Genomic DNA, 22,561 nt, shown 5'->3' with positions numbered 1-22,561 from the left:
GAACATATGGTTTATCAAATTCATTCTGCAGAGCTAAGCCTTCTCCTTGATACATGTTTAATAAATATGCATTTCATAGATTGTGGTGCTGTTCCATGCAGATATTTGTATACTAAGTAAAAACTTTTAAATCTGACACAATTCTTGACTGGTAGCCAAATAAATGAATGTAGAAATAGTTTAAATGTATTTGAAATGCACAGTCCTTCTTTCAAGTGGCCTTTGTTATTTTGTATACACAGGTAAGTTACTTAACATTACAGCAAGTCTCCATAGAGGGTTCCCCTAAATCCACAAACTCAGTGTTGTCACCTTTTGATTTTGAAGTATCCAGTACTCAACTATGTTATGGCTGATGACATGGTAGTGAGCTGGCTGTTCCTGGACACCAAGCTAGGCCTGGTTTGGCATTGGTATAGGAGTAATTGCTGATGTTATAGTCTCTAGGAAGGTTTAGTAGTGATTTAATGTCGTTATTTCATGGAAGTGTGGATGCAGGTGATCTCAAAATAAGGCCTCAAAAACACTAGCAAATTTATCAAGGTCAGCTTTTGATGCCTGTGAATCAACTTCTGCTCTGTGTTACCCACAATTAGAAATTTACATTTGTGATAAGGAAATGTGTGTAACCAGTGAGGTTGAAAAGAAATCCATTTGGGAATGAGGCAAATATACAACATGGCAGATTTGCAGGGGCATTTTACAATCAGTGCAAATTGCTTTTTGACACTTCATTAGCCCACATTACCGTAATGCCGGAAAATATGGCTTACATTCTGTGTGACGCTGCCATTGCTTCTGGCTGTGTAGAGGAAAGCTATACGCCACATGCAAACCTTCTTCCATGAGGAGAAAAAAAAGAAAACAAAAGGAATACGAGGTTGGGGCATATCCATAATACTTACATGGGTTGATATACCAGGAACTTTAGACATTTGTGCAAACAGCATTTATAGAAGTCACATACCTCTTGCCTTCATGACATATGTACTGGAACATAAGCTAGGCATACCAAACAGCTAAAACTCCCTAATAGGCTTAGGGAATCAGTACTTTAACATGCACAAACATTTGCCGAAATAGGAAATTTGAAAACAGTGCTTTTGTCTTTAACTAGCTGTTCTCGCACTGTAGAATGACTTGTGAGGTAACTGGAGACACATATGTTTGCTTTATGCTTTAAAAAAAAAGGGCAACACATTGTCCCCTAACACCTCGGACTGGCTCTCAACTCTAGTTCATACAATTTTTAAAGACCATGTAGAGCTTGTCTGATATAACAGAGAGGTTTAGGCATAAGACTTCAAGAATATTAAAGTCAACACTAAATATGTCAAACCATAACTTCTCCACTTCAACACATAAGTGGTATGAACTGAACCTAATATGCTTTTTCCCATGACTATTGTATTGGATAATTGTAACACCTGTTGTAAACACCACTTGTAAAATGAGAATTGCAATAATAAGTGATTGATAGAGAGTGCATGGTAATCAACATATGTTGCTCCAGTGCCGTGTTTTTCATTGCGCTGTGACCAGTTTCTCTGTTTTCAGAGAGAGGAATGCTGACAACGGGAGACATCCATTACAACGCGGTCTTTACACCGTGATACTTTTACAACGTGGCCATTACAACGCAAGTCGTTACAATGACTTGCGCTGGATGACGCAATGCACTAAGGAATAGTATGATTTACTATTCCAACACCTTCCCTCCTGTTACGTAGGCTGGAGTTAGAATAGTAAATCATACTATTCCTAAGTCCAGTACCTCTAGCGCAAGTTGTTGTAACGACTTGCGTTGTAATGACTGCGTTGTAAACATATTGCGGTGTAAAGACCGCGTTGTAATGTCATACATTCGCTGACAACCCTTATAGTACAAATAGATTGTTGGTAACAACTATAAACCGCCCAACTCCTTAATTTTATTTGGGCGCAAATCTTGTTAACGGGAATACGGGGACGGAGGTGTGCTGTCTACTGCAGGCTTCTATCCTAGTTATTACTACTTTTTCAATGAACCACACATAATTTTCCACCTCATTAATATTCTCCACGTGTTGCAAAGAATTGTTTTGGCCTGAAAGGGGTATGAATAGCCCTTGCAAGGCAAAACGAGAGGCTGATCACAGAAAAATGCAAAGCACCATGATGTTAGAAGTCTCTAAAAGGTTCCACTTTTTATAGTTTGCATTTGTTTTGCAACACAGTTGGTGTTAGAAATGGGATTCCTGATTGACTGAGGTATGCACCCAGGTCAGGCAGGAACCACCACTCTAGTCAGGGTAAGTTACACAAAAAGATAACCTGTGCTCACCCTCTGGTAGCTTGGTACATAGCAGTCAGGCTCATCTACAAAGGCAATCTGTAAAGTATTTGTGCAACACACTGAATACACCACAGAAAGACTTGACACAGGTTTAGAAAAATAGAGAATATTTATCTGAGCCAAATAAGACCAAAATGCCAAACATCCAATCATTAGAAGTTGGATATGAATTTTTAAAGATGAATTCTAAAATAGTGCTAAAAAGTCACTAGCGGTCAGAAGGTTACTTGACGTTATAAGGAATCTATGCAAATTTAAAGTTCAGGCAGACCGTGGTGGAGGGTTGGCCGGCAACAGGACTCACGCAAGGCCAGCTGAGACATCACCTTGGATAGAGCAAAGCGTTGATGCTGAGGGCATGCTGAATAAACCTTTTTTCACACAGTTTGGTCACTGCATAGTCTTTGAGCTTTTCTGAGGTGAAGGCAATCTGTTATCGTCAGGCCGCACAGGTTGTAGGAACGCTGTCATTGAACAGCCTCTGTGTTGTAGTCGAAGGGTGATGCATCAGTTTCAATTGGCACAAAAGTGATGATGTGACAGTTTTGTAGCAAAACAGCTGCAGAACCCTTGTCTGAGGCCAAAAACCTGGAAGGGGCAACTCAGGCAAGGGTAAGATTCACTGAAAGCAGAGTCCAACAGCACCAGCAGAATTGAAGAAAGTCTTTTACATCCCTGAGACTTCAGAAAATGGGAGGCAAGCCAGAAAGCTGTTGGAAATCACTTGAAAGGAAGGCAGAGTTCAGCTCTCCTTCAGCCGAGTCAGGGAGAAGCAGGCCGTCCAGCTGATTCCTTTAAGCAGCACAGTAGTCCTTCTGACAGAGGTTCAGTTCAAGATCCAGAAGTTTCTGACTTTTGGGAGTCAGAGACCCAGTACTCATACCAAAAAGTGCCTTTGATGTGGGAGTGACTTCAAAGCAGCACTCTGAAGTCCACATGGATCCTTTAAACCCAGTCTTGTCTGCCAGGCTATCTGTGGGCGGTAAATCAGTGCTTTGTGTGGGGACAAAACACTACCTATTGAAGTGTAATTGTTAGCTCCTCTCTTTCTTCTATGCCCAGGAAGATCCATTAAAATGCAGATGAATGCAGATAAGTCTCAGCTTCCTGTGTTTGTAACTGTCTAGAGGGAATGCACCAAGTGTAACTGTCACCCAACCCAGAAATGTGTTGGAGACAGGCTGCAAAGCATACAAAGCTATAAGCACAGAAAATTGTCCACTTTCTAAAAGTGACATTTCTAAAATAGTAATGCCAAATCCAACTTTCCCAGTAAGGAGAATTTGTCATTACCATTCTAAACAAATGAGACAGGAAAAAGCTACTCTTCTCTGCTAAGGAATTACGGGTCAGATGTACGACCCTATTTTGCATCCTCAAACGGGTTTGCGACCTGTTTGCACATGCAAAATCTAATAGGGCCATGTACAATCCCTATTTAGCGAGTCGCAATTTTTTTGCGACTCGCTAAATAGGAATTGCGAGTCGCTATTAGGAAGGGGCGTTCCCATGGGCATCCCTTCCTAATAGCGAGTCAGAGGCCTATGTAAGAATGTGTTACCGCCCTCTTCAAGAGGGTGGTAAAGCACTCGCAAATGGGAAGGGAAACCCCGGGGACCGCTTTCCCTCTGTGAATGCAGGGGAAAATATTTTTGGGGGGCAGGCAGTGGTCCCAGGGACCACTACCTGCCCTTAAAAAATGAAGAGAAAAGGTTTCATTTTTCTTTTTTTAAATGCATCCCGTTTTCCTTTAAGGAAAATGGGCTGCAAATAAAAAAAAACTGCTTTATTTAAAAGCAGTCCTAAACATGGAGGTTTGCTGAGCCCAGCAGACCACCATACATGGGAGGGCCTGCCATTCCTAATTGGTTGCAAATTAATATACATGAGGCATGCAATATGTGACCCCATTAGGAATCGCTAACAGTGTCTCAGAAAATGTTGAACATGGCATTTAGCAACTCGTAAATTGCGACTCGCAATTGAGCGCGATTTGCGAGTTGCTAAATGACATGGCCGTACATCTGGCCCCACATCTTAAAAGTGTATTAAGGAATTCCCAATCAGTGCTGCAGGCCTACCAGTAGCATTTAATTTACAGGCAAGGGTATATGGAATACCACTTTACAAGGGTCTTTAAAGTAAATTCTAAACAGGTGTATGCCAATTATACCATGTTTAGAGAACCACATGCATGTTAGCACTTGTCAGCAGTGGTAAAGTGCCCATAGTCATAAAGCCAACAAAAAGAAGGTCAGAAAAAGAGGACGAAGAAGTCAAAAAGATTGTGGTGACCCTTCGGAGAGGGACATTTTCCAACATTTGGTCTGAGCTAACTTTGCCTTTCCATTTGAATAGCAATTCATGAAGTTGCGTTACAGTCACTTTGGAGTTTGCACTTTTTTCAATAGGAGTTACAATGGAAATACTTTCTGACTTTACATTGTTGATTCTCTTCTTATGCTGCACTAATTATTACTATGTGAAATTAGATTTTTCATTCACAAAGTATTTTGCACTTACTTTACAAATGCAAGTTTTTTTAACATGAGGGTAATCAGAGGATTATGTGTATGGGAGCCTGAATATATATAGATTGGTATTACCTGTCTTAATATTCAGGTTGCACTCCATGAGATTCTCTGTATTCCAAAAAGAAAGAAATCTAGGAAACTTTCATGCAGAAGTTTAGGATGCATAGATTTTCAAATGTTTCGCGGTTCTTGCTTGGTTTGCTCCACAGCCGTAGCATTTCTTATCTGTGATTGTATGATTTACATTTGTGGGTGTATTATATTTTAGGATTCTGAATGAATTCCAAGATAATCTTGAGCGATCCCTTTTGTCTCTCATCAAGACTCCAATGATGCAATATCATTCCCTTCCTTTAAAGAAAGAGCTTTGAAAAAGTTTAAAATGAAGCAGGAAGAATCAAAACATAAGACCTGGGGGCATATGTATCAACAGCTCCATTTGCGATTCTCAAATAGCGATTTTTTGAGAATCGCTATTTGAGAATTGCAAAACGGGAAATATCTAAAAATTCGCACAAATTTTGCGAATTCTTAAAATTCCTTAAATTCGATTAGTAAATTGCGAAATCGCAATTAAGGAATAACTTCCCATTCATTCCTATGGGCCAGGAGGCCCATAGCAATGAATGGGAAGTCCTTCTCAATTTGCGAATCGCTATTTGCTAATCCCAAATTGAGAATATTTTCAAAGGTGCAAGGGTGTCATGATGACACCCTGATGCACCCCTGAAATCAGCATGTGTACGCATTTGGCGCACATACATGCCCTAAGGTCATGTATGTGCACCACATTGCACTTTGAAAAATGCAAAAAAGTGCATTTTTCAAAGAAATCGCAAATTACCACCAACTTGAAGTTGGTGGTAATTTGCGATTTCTTAAGGAGAAATCGCACAACTTGGGTGCGTGTTACATACCATTTAAGAAATCGCAATTTGCGATTTCTAAAAATGCTTACGCAAACTTAAGAAATCGCAAAATTAGCGATTCCTTAAGAATGCGAGGCTGAAATGCCTCATACATCTCATTTTGCGATTTTGTATTCGCAAATGCTGTTTTTTTGCGATTCGCAGCGTTTGCGAATACAAAATCTTTTCATACATATGCCCCCTGACAACCAAATCTTATCCAGCCCCCTTGACATTAGATAATTTAACTGTAGGTATTCATCACATTATAGCATATGATTTGTGAATACTTCTTTCCACAAGGACACGGCCTCCATGGTTCTAAAGAATGACACACTTATGTTTCCACAGCTAAAGAAATCACAGCCTAGATTTACTAAGCCTTTGTGTCACCCTTGTGTAATGCCAGGTGATGAAGGGAAACTCAAAAGCATGTTTGGAATTTGCAAAACCACGCAAGACCTGATTTGCCTGGCCTTGTGTGGTTCTGTAAAGAAATGTAATGCAACACAGCTGCTTTTGCTGCTTTGTTACATTTCAATTTGGGAAGTGCTCCATAGGTAGAGCATTTGCATTCCCTCACATCCACCAATGGGTTTTTTTGAATTTCCAGATTTAATAAAGCTAGTACACCTGGGGAATCCTTCAATTTGCTATGCTTTACCCAGTGATGCTTAATGAGGAGAAATATCTTTATTCTCCTCATTATTTCCACTTTCCATGTGTGCTGCATTCTGCGGCACAAATTGAAAAAGGAGGTGTCTGTAATGATTTTTTGTGTGCAGGAAGGTGTCCCTTCCTGCACAAAAACAATGCTGCCTGTATCGCATGTGGGTGCCTGTGTTTGCGTTAGGCAGCACTCAATGGTCCAGCACGAGAGAACAGAAATGGTCCAAATCTTTCTGAATAAGAAGCATTTCTGCTCTCCCAATTTCATGCAAATCAGCGCTGCATCCATGCAGTACGTCAAAGATTAGAAACTATGCCCCAAGTGCGGACGTTTAAAGGCCCAGATGTTAGAAACTGTTTTAAAAGTTTCTATTGAAACTTGCATTTTACTATACTCACTGATGCGTCATTGCATACATGCCAACATACCCAAGTCAGATGGAATAGTCTTGATGTTGTAAAAAAAAAAATCCTTATTTTCGCTCTCCCATCTGAAATTGTCTCTGTTTCCAATAGAATTCAGCGTAGAAAATATATTCCCTCCATTTTCTTTTCAAAATGTCCCACCTTCCTTTTCTAAAATGTAGACATGGATATCATTGAGTCATTCAAAACGAACCTAATTAGCCAGACGAAATTCAAGAAGAAAATTGTGGCCTAGGAGAGTTAGGAGTTAGCCAGGTCTAGCAAGCCTATAAAGAAACCAGAACACAAGAGGCCCTAACCACACACGTGACGTCTATGTTTTAAGCGTTCGCCCACCATTGAATTTAGATCGACCTCATTTGTTGGGGGAGCATGTTGATAGTTTCTCATTAAACTTATACTCAGTCCTACAAACGGGATGGATGTAACAAGAAACACCGAAAAGGAGAATTAAAAAATATATACATTATATAGGGGTTTCCTATTTTGTTGGTGTTATTTTATGGCATCTGAGATATGTTTTATAGCATCTTCCTCATACTTGCACACGTTCTACCTCACAACTGTTCATAACTGAAGAGTGTCACCCAGTCAGGGAGTTCTTAGGCAAAATAAATGAGGGCGCACTCTAAAGTCAGTGTATTTTTCATTGTGGTTTCTGCTGGTCATTCCGTGGTTCACACGAAAAAGCAGCAGTTATTATACAAGCATCTCAAACTCTCAAGTTCTCTTTAAACAAAAATAGATGGCAAAATTAAAAGCTTTCCTTCCACTTTAAATGTTAAAGTAGCATACCAGTAAATACGCGGTATGCTTACTTCCACTCCTGTTTCCAGCCCTCTCTTCTTTGAAAAGTGGAACTTACTTTACACTAACAAAAAAATACTGAAAACTAGAACACAGCCTCTCGAACACCAACGTGTATGGCATAAAATGTAAGATTTTAACTGCTTTGGAACACGATGATATTTCCAACATGGGAATTTGAAGACATTAGAGCCCTCTCAAGCTTCATAGAAGATGAAAACGTTGTGCCTGTTTTACTGCTGTTCATCTAGTGCAGGCATTTCAAATTTATCTTCCGTGCGTCCCGTTTCGTACCCTCCAAGGATACATCCAAGGCAGTGACATCTGCAATACCATCATTTAGCCCAGATTTCTCCTGAGAATACAAACAATATTATGCAAAGCATAAAAGAATCTTATGTCTGAGGGAGACTTTAAAGAAGCTTGTAAAATATAGTGTTTTGAAGATGTATTAGAAGCATGTACACAATATGTAGTAACATTATTTTTGAATTAATTGAAGTGCTAAAATAAACATTACAATTTATTTTTGTATGGATTTTTCTACAAAGCGGGATGTTTGGACGAAGCGCGGTGTATATTGACTGCCATGGTTGGTTCGAAGGAACTTTAGCATTAAAAAAAAAAAAAAAAAAAGAGTTGCTACCCATCGTATGAAAAACTCTAAACTTTACCTTTTGAGGTATTGAATACTTTACGTAAATGTTGCAATGTGTTCTTAACTTTTAGCTGCGACTTCTTTGCAATAGTATTTGCAAGTCAAAGACCATAACTTAAAAGTAGATTGCATTTTGACAACTGTGGGCCATATTATCAAGAACGGCGATAACATTATCGCCACTTTAGCAGCAGGAAACTGCCGCTAAAGCGGCGATAAAGGGCTTGATAATATGCCCTAGAGAATTCTGATAGAAGCCCAGGTTCTGGTTTGAAGGACCACAAACCTGGACTTCTATTGGTATTCTCTAGGGCATATTATCAAGCCGCTTAGCGCCGCTTTCGTGGCAGTTTCCTGCCGCTAAAACAGCGATAATGTTATCGCCGTTCTTGATAATATGGCCCCAGGTTTGTGGTCCTTCACACAAGAACCTAAGCTTCTATTGGAATTCTCTACAGCATATTATCAAACCCTTTATCGCCGCTTTAGCTGCAGTTTCCTGCTGCTAAAGCGGCGATAATGTTATTGCCGTTCCCTGATAATAGGGCCCATGTCTTTATATAATCTAGCTCAGCTGTATTCGTGTTTTTTGTTTTGTATGGATAAAAAACGAAACTGACCTTACTGAGAATCAACCTCCATGCTATAGTACTAGAATACTGTATCCAAAAATATCATCTGACGGAAATATTAATCCATATTACAAGTAGGCGTTGTTACAGCGACTAAAACAACATGTCCCCTTAAATGCCAGGCCTTGTCTGCTTATTAATTTCTGAAAGGTTGCACCTGCTGAAATTTAATGAAGAGTGCAATTTGTATTGTACCTAATATTCACCAGGTTCAATAAACATTGTGCCATTCTTTAAAACCATGAGGCCTGTTCCATTTTCAAAAGAAGTATTAACAAATATATAAAATAACTTTTGAACACCAACGGTCAATTGCATTCCCTTCACCAAAATGAGATTGCCCCAGTATCATATTTTAACAAGCTGCTTGTATTAAGGCCCCAGGTATCCTAAATGTTGCTTCTGAAAACGGATGGTTCATTATTTGTTTGTATTATTTTTTTTGTACATTTTCTGAATATGAATCCAAAAATCAAAAACAAAAAGAAAAAAAATCACAACCAAAATAATACATAGTAGCATTATGGCCCTCATTACAATAGTGGTCAGATGAGCTTCTGACTGCCATCACTGCAGGATAGCAACTATTCGACATGTACTTGGCAGCTTTACCCACCATATTACGATCTGACCGCCGTGAAGGTGGTCAGAAACATGCAGTTTACTATTGCGGCTTGTCTTGTGGCCCAGCAAAGGGCCAAAGATCAATACACGATTGTAAAATGCACGTCTACAAACATCCGTGCGCCAAGTGTCAGGCACCATGGGTTTCCTGGCACATGGCGCATGGATGTTTGGGAGGGCACCACATGTGCCCCCTGGCCCCATAGCAGAGGCTCACTGGGGATGGGGCTTTGCTAGGGGCCCGCAAAATCCCTTTCCATCTGCCTTTCCGTAGCAGTGGGACTGCCATGTAAAAGCTGAGGGGAAGGGACACTGTAATCCCCATTGTAGGGATTAGGCTATGACCGCTGCCATGACTTGCTCCTTGAGCCTGTCAGAGGCACTGGTCTTTCCATTGCCCATATCACTCCGACAGCCGATTTATTAATCTGGCAGTCGGGACGATACACTTAATGTCAGGCAGACCGCCGCCCACAGCCTGTTGGTGGTGGTCCATCCGATATCCTAATGAGGCCCCTTATGTCATGAAACATGTATCTTCACAATAGGCACAGCAGATCTCAGATCTATACACAACTCACTACAATCACATGCAATTATGTCAGTCATTGATTAACTTAACTTTTCTGTAGGTAGCAAAAGAAGAGCAAGTCTGTGAGAAGAACCAAGCAGTGTTCAAAAGTAGAAAACAACCAATATGCAGATGACCAATCCCCATTCCATTTCACTTTTTTTCCACCTACAAGGATATCAATACTTTCAAAATGATTGCTGTGCTTGACGAGAACATACTTACATCTAGGTATCAGGCTAATGACTCAAATCTGTGAGAACATATAAAACGTAACTAGGGAAGGAGCATGGATGAGTTCCTTAAACATTGCAAAAGTAGTAGTCTGATGAATACCATGGGGTAGAGAATAGCAAAATATATAGCTGTATCTGGAGAACATCCAACCTTACTTGCTGATAATATTTGTGGATCATTTAGGAGTGGAAAATAAGAAAAATGTGTACTCTGAAATAAAGAAAATAGGAGATTGTCAAGAATGTTGAAGTAAACAAATAAAGATTGAAGATATGTGGAAATTAATAAAAATGTCTATGAGTCAATTTATTCCTCATCACTTTTGAGTGAGTCATCAACCTGGAGACACGACTATGACTCTCATTTGCTCGTTTGATGAATATAAAATGATTATTCTGCCCTTAAAATGTACCCATTATTTGTGTGTGTTGCTCTTTTTTACATCATATATTTAGACTGTGATTCAACCTGCCAAGCTATAAAAGCCTCACTGCACTTCCCTGCTCATGCAAAATAACAAACTAACAAACATTAGGACTCTAAAACCTGTGACAACAGTAGCATAATAATAGCCCCAGCAATCCCCGTGGGGTGGGGGTCACCTCCATCAGTGGCCTGAGAGCTCCTAACTGGATCTGGAGCATGGGGGGCCCCCTCCATGTACTTTACGAGAGGGGGGCTCCAGTTTCGTTATGACATTGTGTGACAATGGTATTCTGTGGCACTTTGAGCCTGATCTGCCCCTAAAATGGTGTGGGCAAAATTAGTTTCTGAAAATTGGTTGATTTACCTTTCAATTACGGCATTTATAGATGTGCTTAAATGCACCAATTACATTGGAGTTCATTACCATATCTGGGATGCAGTGTGTATTTATACCACCCACATATATGATAAAAATGTATGGCTGCGAAGTTCACTATAGTGTAATTGAACCATAGTATCATATGGCTAGGAAAAATGTATTTGTTCTGTAGCAATATCTATTTTATATATTAATAGGTCACCCCAAAAGTCTGCCTTCTGTGCCTGAAAGGCAGGGTGGCTAATATATAGAAAAAGAGGCACACTCTATAGTAAAAAAAAGTGGATTCTCACAGCGACTGAAGATCTAAAATATATTTCACTTTGTAGGTTCAGTTACAGCTACATTTTCTAAAAGACTGGCCTAAGTGGGGTTTGAATTTTTATTTTTATATGTTATATTAGACAGCACTTGTGTGGGTCACAGCTACTAAGAGTGTACTGGCACGTGCCCCGCAGGTGATTGGATGAGAAGGAGAAAACTATATAAAAAGAAGGGTCTCCCGTCTCTTTCAGAACATCTTGGGATCATGCAGACCACGCAACTCCACTGGGAGTTGGTTCCAAGCTGCACCTCAGAGATATCTTCAACTGGGACAATGCTAGCAAAGCCATTCAAAGTTATTTCTTACTTAACTTTCAAAGTCAGATTTTTGTTAACCTGGGTTAAAAAAAGTACTTTAGTAAAATACACTGTATTAAAATCAGTTTTGCCAGGTAGAACAGAGTGGTGTTAATGAGTGACCACTTAGCAGGGATTAGCTATCTGAGAGTGATCAAGCAGAGCTGGCAGAAAAAGCATAGACTTAGCACCACCTCTTTTTACTTGGAGATGCCAGGGAGGGCCCCTAGTCACAGGAGAACCTAACAAGGCCCTGGACAGTGGGAGAAGAGTTCATCTAAATAGGGGAGTGCCAAAGGAATTGAAGACAGGTCAACCTAGAGGCAGAAGGAATCTGTCTGATTGAAAGAAAAACTGTTAGGGAGTTTTGCAAAAGTGAAGGAAGAAGTGCTACAAAAAGGAGGTGGAGGGACTGTGAAAAAATAGTTGGGGTTGAGAAAGGGAATTTCTCCAATCACTGATAGTGAACAGAATAAATCTGGCACCTCATCCACCACCTCATCAGAACAGGCTAGACTTAGTTCTCTCATTGGAAGTGTATCCTAATGAGGAGCAGGTTTCCCCATGGATAGGGTTATTGACTAACCAGTGCTTAAGTGCTTGTGCTCTCTCAATTAAACAAGGTGAAATTGCCTTACACTCAATCAGTACATTTATTTTACTTGTAAGTCCCCAGTAAATTGGTACTACGGGTACTGAGGGCCTGTAAATGTAATGCTACTAGTGGGCCTGCAGCACATATTGTGCAGCCCAGCTTCGTAGATTATTTAGACATGACCCAGGCCTGCTATTGCAGCCTGTGCATGCAATTTTAAACTACCATTTTAGCCTGGCAAAATAAACATTTCTCCAGGCCTAAACATTCCTTTTTATTACATATAAGTTACCCCTAGAGTAGTGCCTTAACAGCCCACAGGGCAGTGTGCAGTGAATTTGGACATGTACATTTAAGTTTTACATGTCCTGGTAGTGAAAAACATGTATTCAAATGTTTCACTATTGCAAGGTTTACCTCCACAGTGGGATAACACTGGGATCCCTTATCATATTTAATACATGATAACTTTTCATTGGGAGAAGATAGGAAAGTCAAGTTTGATGTCTGGGAAACTGGAATCCAACACCGTCTGTAATGGTAAAGTCAGATTTTCAGTCAGAATTCTGCAAATGTCCCTTTTAGAAAGTTGATATTTTCTTCACTGACCCATTTGGTGCCTGCAGCATATGACTAGGTGTAGTTGGCATTTTGCCTTTGTGTGTTTGTCCTAGACAGTATTACAAAGAAGGGTATGAGTGTTGGCAGGATGGGCCATCTCTGACTTCATAGGGGTGGAGCTCTCACCTCCTACACTTGAACGTTAAATGTACTGGCCCAGCTCACACACAAAGGACTTCATACTAGTCTATCCTGCCCGCAGACAGACTGGGACCAGGGCAGGGAGGCAGGAAATTCTAGACACCTATGAAGGGGGAAACTCCAGAAGCTTCTCCAACTTCAAAGTGGGCACCATGTATAAAAAGACCCACTCTACAGTACACTCCTGGACCTGTCTATACAACAAAAGAAGCACGCTCTGCTGTCCTGTTCACTGAGAAGGAAGACTGGACCGTCACCATTCATCCCAGACTGAGCCACTCCAAGGGTCAGCTGTCTGACCTCCTGTAGGAGCTACAGGAACATAACAAGCTCCAGAGGCCTCCCTGCAACTGCCCAGCTGACCTGCTGCAATAGACCTTCCTGGACCTGCAACTGGACCTGCCTGAGCCCTGCTGACCTCTGGTGGAGTGAGTTTTTGATCCCCAAATGGTGCCTGCCCAGAGCAGGTATGAGAGAGAGAGCTCCCGCTGGCCTAACTGAATGTTTAGTGCAAAGCCCCACAAAGCCTCGCTGAACAGCTGCAAGCTTGATTGGAACCAATGCACAGCAAGGCCAAGCCATGCAAAGCCTCGCCACACAGCTGCCAACCCAATCGGAATCAATGGCGTGTGACACAAAGCCCTGCAAAGCCTCACCGCACAGCTCCATTGGAACTGACGCCAAGCGATGCGAAGCCTGGCAAAGCTTCACCACACAGTTTCATTAGAACTGGCACAGTGCAACGCAAATTGACGCGGACCTTGCAGCCACGCACTCGCAGCTCTTTGGAACTGACGCTGGACTATGTGAAGTCTTGCAAAGTTAAGCTACGCAGGCCATTCATCAATCAAGGACACAAGGTACAATCTTCAGAGGCCCAACCTTTGTACTGTGACTGGCCTATGCTCCATTGTGATCAGCCTGAACTTGTGACTTTTTCCTGGTCCACAGCGACCAGATAACCTCAGTGGGCGCTTTGTCCCTTTTATGGCTACTTTTCTCTAAATCTTTAAAATTGACAATCTCCAGTTTTTCTGATGAGATTGTTGTCATTTTGGTCTCACATAGTTTATTACATTTTACTACACTGAAGTGGGATTGTTCTTGATTTTTTACTTTATTACTGTTTGTATATACGCTGCATTAAATACTTTACACATTGACCTTAAGTTAAGCCGTACTGTTTTTGTGTCAAGCCACCACAGGATGAAGCACAGGTTTATTGAGGATTTTTTTGTATTTCCCACTGCAAGATTTGTGGTTGTTGCTTAAGTAGGGTTCCAACCCCCTCAACCTGTAACCCAAATTCTCACATCCCTCATTTTGCTTCAGAAAATAATGTAGTATGAAATGGAAGCACATTGTTTAAATATCATGCACATTCTGGCTATTTGGCACTTTGACGAATGCAATAACCTACATCTCACCCCTCTCAAAAGTGCCCTCCATGTAGAAGCATGCAGGATCATAAGTTGATTGGAAGCTTGGAAAGATTGCACCCACTCTCAAGAACTTCACTGGCTAAGCCCTTAACTCACATTACCTTCAACATTTGATGTATTGTTCCACATGAAGAACCTGCCTTACCTTGCTATCAAGAGGAAAATATCTGGTGACACACAGAATTTCCACAGCCTCAAGATTTGAAATGATGAATACATAAAGAGGAAGCAATAACGTGCCCAGCTACTGTTGAGAATGTCCCTGCTTCTCTTCTGTATGTAAATGAAAACACTCATCTTCACATCACAAACCAACGCACTTTAATTTCCATCTGCTGACTATCCATCTAAACATCCAAACACTCTAGAGTCCACTTTTCCTATCTACCCTCATTCCTTGGTATGGCAACCTCTTGTGTAACATTTTTGACTTTGTACGGCTCTCTGGTGTATTTTGTTTGTACCTGGGGTGACTCTCTATAATCTGTATGCTTCAGTGAATATATACATAGATTCATACATCAGATCCAAAGGGGTCTCAGATAGTTGTTAACCTGAGGAAGCAACAATAAACCCCGTTTTATGACACAGTCACCAATCATGTGGGAGGAATTAAATAGGTTTAGTCAGAAAGACATACTGGGTATTCTCTATAATGAAGACGCAGTCCCCTACCAGCCTTGTTTAATTAAGCCAAATACCAAACCCTGACAATTTAGCAATGGGTATCAAGCACCAAATCGGTTTTCACTGAGATGTCTAACATAGAAAAGTTAGAAATCACCTTTTTTCAGGTAAAGCGTGGATATGTTCCCATCTGTTATCAATACAGACCATGACTCAAGTTAGTGGAAACATATCTGGTGGTTCAAATGAAGTAGCCCAATGATCTCCATAAGGTACCGAAGTTTCTAAACAACCATGTTCACAATCATCGTGAAGAAAGAGAAGAGAGCTTTTGCTTGACTCCGAGCAGCTATTTCTGGAATGAAGTCATCCAACAGACATATGTATTTAAGAAACTTGGGTTGCATATTCCACAATCTGCCTTGACTGTAAGAAAGGAACAGTTTGGTTTACTCACTGTATTAATTGCTATGTCCACAGTAATGCAGATCTCATTGGAAGAGTAGTCCAAACTAATTCAGATCAAATTCACTAAAATATCAGTCAGCTCCAATGAGGATGACTCCTCCAGCAAGGCGCAAGCTGGTTGCAAGAAATCCTGCAGTACATGAAAATTAACATTGAGGTTTTCCATTACACAGTTGATATTGTCGGGTAGAAGACGATTTTGGGTGATAAACTACTAACAATCACATTCCCGGGTTATGCTGGGTAATGTCATTAAATACATTGCATCATAAATTTGTAAAACGTCATCTATAACTGGGACATCGATAAATGGGAAATGATGTATCCAATAGAGTACTTTGATAAAAAAATTAAGTTATTATCTTGAGAAAAAAAGAAAAATTGCCAGAACAAATCTTTAGGTGGTTTCTTAAATCCTGATAAACATAAGTACAAAAGTGTATCATCTAAAGAACAAACTGCTGGTGGGCATTGCGCAAAAATACCCAGTAGAGACTACTACCAAGACAAGTGTTGTGTGTGGCACAAGCTACGCTACAAGACTGGAGAGTGAAGAAAATATAATGGACCTCCACATCACAAGCCCATCCCTTCATTACCTATTGCCTATAAAACATTGTGTCCCGATGTAGTACTCAACCGGATATACAGTGTCACCAGAATATATTCCCATACACCACTCCCTTATTGTCCCCTAATAAATCACCCTTTTGTCATCATTTTGGCATTTTCCTGGTTACATCTAACATCAACAGAACCCCTAACTTTCAAAAATATGCTCTTATCTCCCAGATGTCATAGAACTAAAACATACCGTCACATGAAAATAACCTCGCCATGGTCCCACTAGAACTACCAACACAGTGCCTCATTCCAAAAGCATTTTCTCACTTCAGGATTGACAGGAATATACATGTCCAGGGTTTATTACATACATGTCCATTTCTGTCAGTACTGTGGAATTTCCAAAATCCCAAATTGAGCATTATGTTCAGGAGTTAGTGACTTTTCTGGTTGGGCAGTGAGAGAGAATGCTGTGTTTGAATTACATAGTAGTTGCACCGATCTGCATCATAATGCATCCATAACTAGGTGCTCTTGGAGCAGTACAGGGCAATGCACACAGATTACATGTAAAAATATGCTGTCCTCAGCACAGTTGTTGATTTTTGCACCTACCATTTTGCACCTGCACTGAGGAGAACGCTATCTTCAAAGACACAGTCATGGTTTTAATCCAGTACATGGTCTTCACTAGAGGCAAACCAACTTCACTTTGGGTGGGAATCTAGGATGCACATGCAGGCGGGTGAAGTGAGTTGAAAAGGGTCCGTGAGACCAGTTCGAACACCTCACACTGAGCACCTTAAGGTGGTGCACTGAGGGCAACCAACTTCCCTTTGGCTCACAATCAATGCCCTTCTGGAAAGCTTCTTTGCCATTTTGCCTGTGTCTGTTATACACTGTGGTTGCAATGGCAAAAATATCCCTAGATTTGCATGAGGCTAAGCTGCCATGCAAATTAGGGAACAATTCCTCATGATTGCACCCACAGAAAATGAGTGCCAACATAAGACTTTATTATAGATTTTAATAATAATTAAATGTCATTTATTAATAAATATTTTTTATTAAAATACTATTAATTATTGAAGGGGTCACACAACCATATGAAACCCCTTGTATAATGCCAAAATGTCTCGAGGAGGCAGGGAACAGGTGCAAAAGCCTGCACCTGAGGACGGGCGAAGGGAACTTTCTGTTTAATGGCCCTTGAGTTTTTGGTTGAGTTTTAATGAATAGATTTCTCCTGAGGGTAAACATTTGCCCATGGTTACAAATAAAAATTTAAAATGTGCAAATTCACATTTGGACCAAATTTACTCATGATGTGGGTTTTCAGTGTCTCTTTGTGAATTCCATATACGTTGGCCATCTGTAACAAACTTAAGAGTCATCCTGCGTAAGCAAATTGTTGACTTCCATATTCAGCGTTTTGTAAATCATGCCCACAGACAGATGTGGGAATCAATGACTGCAGGCCATTTTGGAGCTGCAGCCAATTGCACCGTCCCCAGTGATACGCCATTTTGAGCAGAGAGTGTTTTGTTATGTAGTCGCTTCTCAGTGAAAGCCATCTTTAGTTCACTGGCTTCATCATCCTTTTATATTATTCATCTGAAAGTGAGCAGCCAATTTCTGTCAACTCAGTTATCAAATTTCAGGCAGTTCAGTTTGTGGTTGCCTTGGGACATGTAGCTTTGTCTCTAGCCTACAATGGGTATCTTGTAGCACATGACCGAACAATAAAATCAGTCTACAGAGGTTAAATAGAAAGATCAAAGAGCTGATTTTTATAAAATAACATTTTACTTAGAATGACATTTTGAACTTTTTTCTTTTGAGGAATTGCAGATCAACTATGAAGTACGCTTTATTATCAATGTTCTGTTTTAGTATAGTTACATTTTTCGCAATACTAAATATCACCACAATTTTGCTTTGGTCTATATTTTGGCTGTGGTCTATAAGACTTCAGAAGTACAATAAAAATGCATATTGAAAACTATAATTTGTAATACCAGGTGCAGTAGTCAGCAAGATGTGTTTGTAATATATTGAAACAATTTCAGTTTATACCAATAAATCTATGACATGTTATGGTTTGAACAAAACGTAAAATAACCAGAAATAATTTCATTTTGTCGATTTGCATCTTAGTTTTAAGGTGTACTGATGCTCTTTTACTGTTTTCCATGATATTACAATACCTCGTTATCTGTGTGTGTTAATGTTCCATACGGTGTTGCTTTTAGATATTGGCAGACCTTGAAAACCATGCGCTTTTTAAAGATGACCTGGAATGTCAGAAGCTTATACTGGAAGCCATGAAATATCATCTATTGCCAGAAAGAAGGACTCTTATGCAAAGTCCAAGGACCAAACCCAGGAAATCAACTGTAGGAACAATGTATGCTGTTGGAGGAATGGACAACAATAAAGGTATAAAATAAACTCATTTATGCCTTGGATAAAAATACCAATCTAGCGTCCAGTATAAGATAATGAAACAAATAAACATGATTGAAAACTATTTCTAAATTTCAAAATTGTATTTGTTGCTAATCATGTCATAATGAAATAGATATCCTCATGTAATATGTAATTCTTCATACACAATATGTTGTGACTGTATAACTTATTTATCATGCATCCATTCAATACACTTCTTGCAGATCTTGGTATGCTTCCATTTTTACTGTTTTTTGGGAAAGACATGATCATTCCTCCATTTCAAAAACTTACAAGGAAACAAAGCACATGACATAAGTGAAGTAACACCCAAACTACCTTAGCAAAGAGCACTTTTTCACTGGTTCACTTCAATTTTTCTCTTTTGTCAATTTCTGATGATATTGTGTATTTGTTTCACATTTGTTAGAGTGATCCGAAAAGTCCTATGCTTCTTGTTTGGGATGTATTTTATATTTCGTGAAAGTGGAATGTTCTGCATACAACCAATGATAGTATCACAATGGAATTACATTTTGGCCATGCGATAGTTAATTGGTGCCCTCCCACCCCCCAAGGATTATTGTAAATTAACTATTAGTTATTCCAAAAACTCTAGATTTTCTATTACTTTAAATATAGATATCATCGCTTTCACCAAATTGTATAACAATGTTTTACAATGATTTGCAAATAATAGCACTGCAAAGGGAATGACAATCAATTCACTTAAATACACGAGAGGCAAGTCTTCAGTTTGATTCACAGATCTGATTGTCCGCTAATGGTATTTCATCAGTCACATATCTTTTAGCCATCATAATGTTCAGTTTTTTTATGGGTGGCCATTTTTCTTCGCTTCAGATACTAGACAAAATGTGTTTAATTTAAATCCATTCTTCAAAGGTTAGGGCCTGAATTTGAGTTTACTACGCGATGGGACATTTTATGCCATCCTGAATCACTACTTCTATTAAAATCAGAGATGACCAGCAGCCCAGGTGTCATCTGTGTACCATGAAAAGAATCACAGTCAATGTAGTTCTTTTCTAGGTGCGAAATGTTTGGTGGATGACTGCCGTTCATTTTGTAAGGCTGTTCTCCAAATAGTGAGCCTATACTTAAAATATAAATGACAGACATTTTGAGTCAAAAATATTTTTGAAGTAAATATCTTCCAAAAACAGGGCCTAATAGTGATAGCGGGTGGTCAGACTGCCACCCACTATCACAGAGGTCAGGAGACTGCCCGACAGGCAGGCAGTGGGCCAATCACCCAATTATGATTTGATCCCTGTGCTAGAGGTCAGTAAAGTGATCTCTAACACTGCGGCTTGTACTGTGGCCACAGTGTATAGAGCACTTTGTGCACATCCATGCACTGTGTGCCATGCACCATGCCTCACTCTAGCGGTGCTTTATGCCTGAAAAAGATATTGTTTTGACTTACACTTGGTGCTCCCTTGTGTCTAGACAAAACTATACCTCTCTGAAGAACTCTAATGAGAGTGAAACACGTTTCAGGTGTTGCTTTTATTCATTTCAGGTTGGTTTCGTTGGTATTTTACTAATTTAAAGCTGTAATACTATGCCTGGAGTGGTACAAGGCGTTTGTCATTTTACAGCTCGGTATGGATAGCACTGTGCTAATCCTGTGCTTAAAGACTTTGCTGTAGACATGGCAAAATACTTTGTCCCTTTCTATCTCAGGGTGGATGGCACTGTACTAATCATATCCTTACAAACTTTGATAGAAAAACAGACATTGGAGGTTAGCAGATCTAGAATGTCGCTGGTGTTGAAGGTGCTCTATACAGGAGCTGCTTTCCATCTAAACTTGAGAACTACCCAGAGTTCTCTGCTGCTTTTTTGCATAATTTATCCATCACTCAATGCCTCAAAGGGTTTTGTTTTGACTTATACTGGGTGCTCCCTTGCGCCTGAATAAAGCTATATCACTCCGAAGAGCTCTAATGTGAGCGAAACACGTTTCAGGTGTTGCTTTTATTCATTTCAGGTTGGTTTTGTTGGTATTTTACTAATTTAAAGCTGTAATACTGTGCCTGGAGTGGTACAAGGCTTTTGTCATTTTACAGCTCGGTATGGAGAGCACTGTGCTAATCCTATGCTTAAAGACTTTGCTGTACACATGGCAAAATACTTTGTCCCTTTCTATCTCAGGGTGGATGGCACTGTACTAATCATATCCTTACAAACTTTGATAGAAAAACAGACATTGGAGGTTAGCAGATCTAGAATGTCGCTGGTGTTGAAGGTGCTCTATACAGGAGCTGCTTTCCATCTAAACTTGAGAACTACCCAGAGTTCTCTGCTGCTTTTTTGCATAATTTATCCATCACTCAATGCCTCAAAGGGTTTTGTTTTGACTTATACTGGGTGCTCCCTTGCGCCTGGATAAAGCTATACCTCTCCGAAGAGTTCTAATGTGAGCGAAACACGTTTCAGATGTTGCTTTTATTCATTTCAGGTTGGTTTCGTTGGCATTTTACTAATTTAAAGCTGTAATACTGTGCCTGGAGTGGTACAAGGCTTTTGTCATTTTACAGCTCGGTATGGATAGTACTGTGCTAATCCCATGCTTAAAGACTTTGCTGTAGAAATGACAAAAGACTTTGTCCCTTTCTATCTCTGCGTGGGTGGCACTGTACTAATCCTATGCTTACAAAGAGCAGATCTAGAGTGTTGCTGGTGTTGAGGGTGCTCTAGAGATACACAAGCTGCTTTTCCACCTAAACTTGAGAACTACGCAGAGTTCTCTGCTTCATTTTTGTATAATGTATGTATTACTCTATGCCTGAAAGGCTATTGTATTGATAAATATATCTATATATATTTTGACTTGTCAATATCTTTGGCATCGTTCGACAAATCTTCGTGAAATTATCAAATCTAATGGGGTAGTCAGGTCAGCTGCTGTGTTGAAAGTTTCGGGGTGATACGTCAAGCAGCGGCCGTGAGAAAAGAGGGTCTCAAAATGCATTTTCGCCATGTTAATTTCCATAGGAAACTTTAGACACTGCTGCAGCCCAAACTGCTGAACGGAATTACAACACATTTGGCAAAAAGCAGCTCTTGATTCAGAAAGCACTGTTTTTGTTAAATAGTGTAAATCCTTTTAGTAGTTCCTGAGAAATTTTAATATTGGCAGGGTAGGTACCACTGTCCAAGCAGGGACCCTTGCTTCTAGTCAGGGAAAGGGGGATACACTGTTAAGATAACCCCTGCTCACCCTCTAGGTAGCTTGGCCTGAGCAGTCTAGGCTATCAAAGGCAATGTGTAAAGTATTTGTACCAATACTCACAGTAACTCAGTGAAAACACCACAGATTTACTCCACACAAGTTTTAGAAAAATAAGGTATCTTTACTAAAAACTTCACAAGACCAAATACTACAGAAAAACCAACATACAATTAAAAAGGTTACTTTAAAGATAGTTGAAAAGTTTGCAGAAAGTACTCCAGGATGTAAAAATCAGTGTCCTGCACAATGCGACTCTCAATGCACAAAATGCGACACTCTCGTGCCCAACAGTACCTGAAGTTGCGTTAAGGTTCCCAAAAGCTATAACAATGAAGATGGCAAAGGTGATGCGATACTCCTGAGATCTTGGGGAGGCTTTGCAGCAGCCCTGCTTCATGCAGCAGAGGTGGATGCGCCGGCTCCGATCTGTAGGGGGAGGATGCGATGACTTTGGCTTTCGTTGCGTAGGTTTCTTAGGGGGAAGCTTCACGCACAGGTACGATGCGACGATCTTCGGTGCGGCGCGGTGCGCGGCGCAGCGCTGACTTCTGGCGCCGCAACCCTCG

General features: G+C 40.2%; 1 protein-coding gene across 1 annotated transcript in view; it reads left to right on the top strand.

Annotated features, from left to right (window-relative positions):
• LOC146802433 (kelch-like protein 1) overlaps positions 1-22,561 on the top strand; it is a 771,680-nt gene that overhangs the window by 326,386 nt on the left and 422,733 nt on the right. The window contains exon 6 of the mRNA XM_085623756.1: positions 18,538-18,724. Coding sequence (XP_085479882.1) covers positions 18,538-18,724 — 187 coding nt within the window. The remainder of the gene's footprint in view (positions 1-18,537; positions 18,725-22,561) is intronic.

The sequence above is a fragment of the Triturus cristatus genome, chromosome 8 (genome assembly GCF_964204655.1).
Source record: "Triturus cristatus chromosome 8, aTriCri1.1, whole genome shotgun sequence".
Taxonomy (NCBI): Eukaryota; Metazoa; Chordata; class Amphibia; order Caudata; family Salamandridae; genus Triturus; species Triturus cristatus.
Note: the sequence above shows the minus strand (reverse complement) of the source record. Positions and strands in the feature narration are given on the sequence as shown.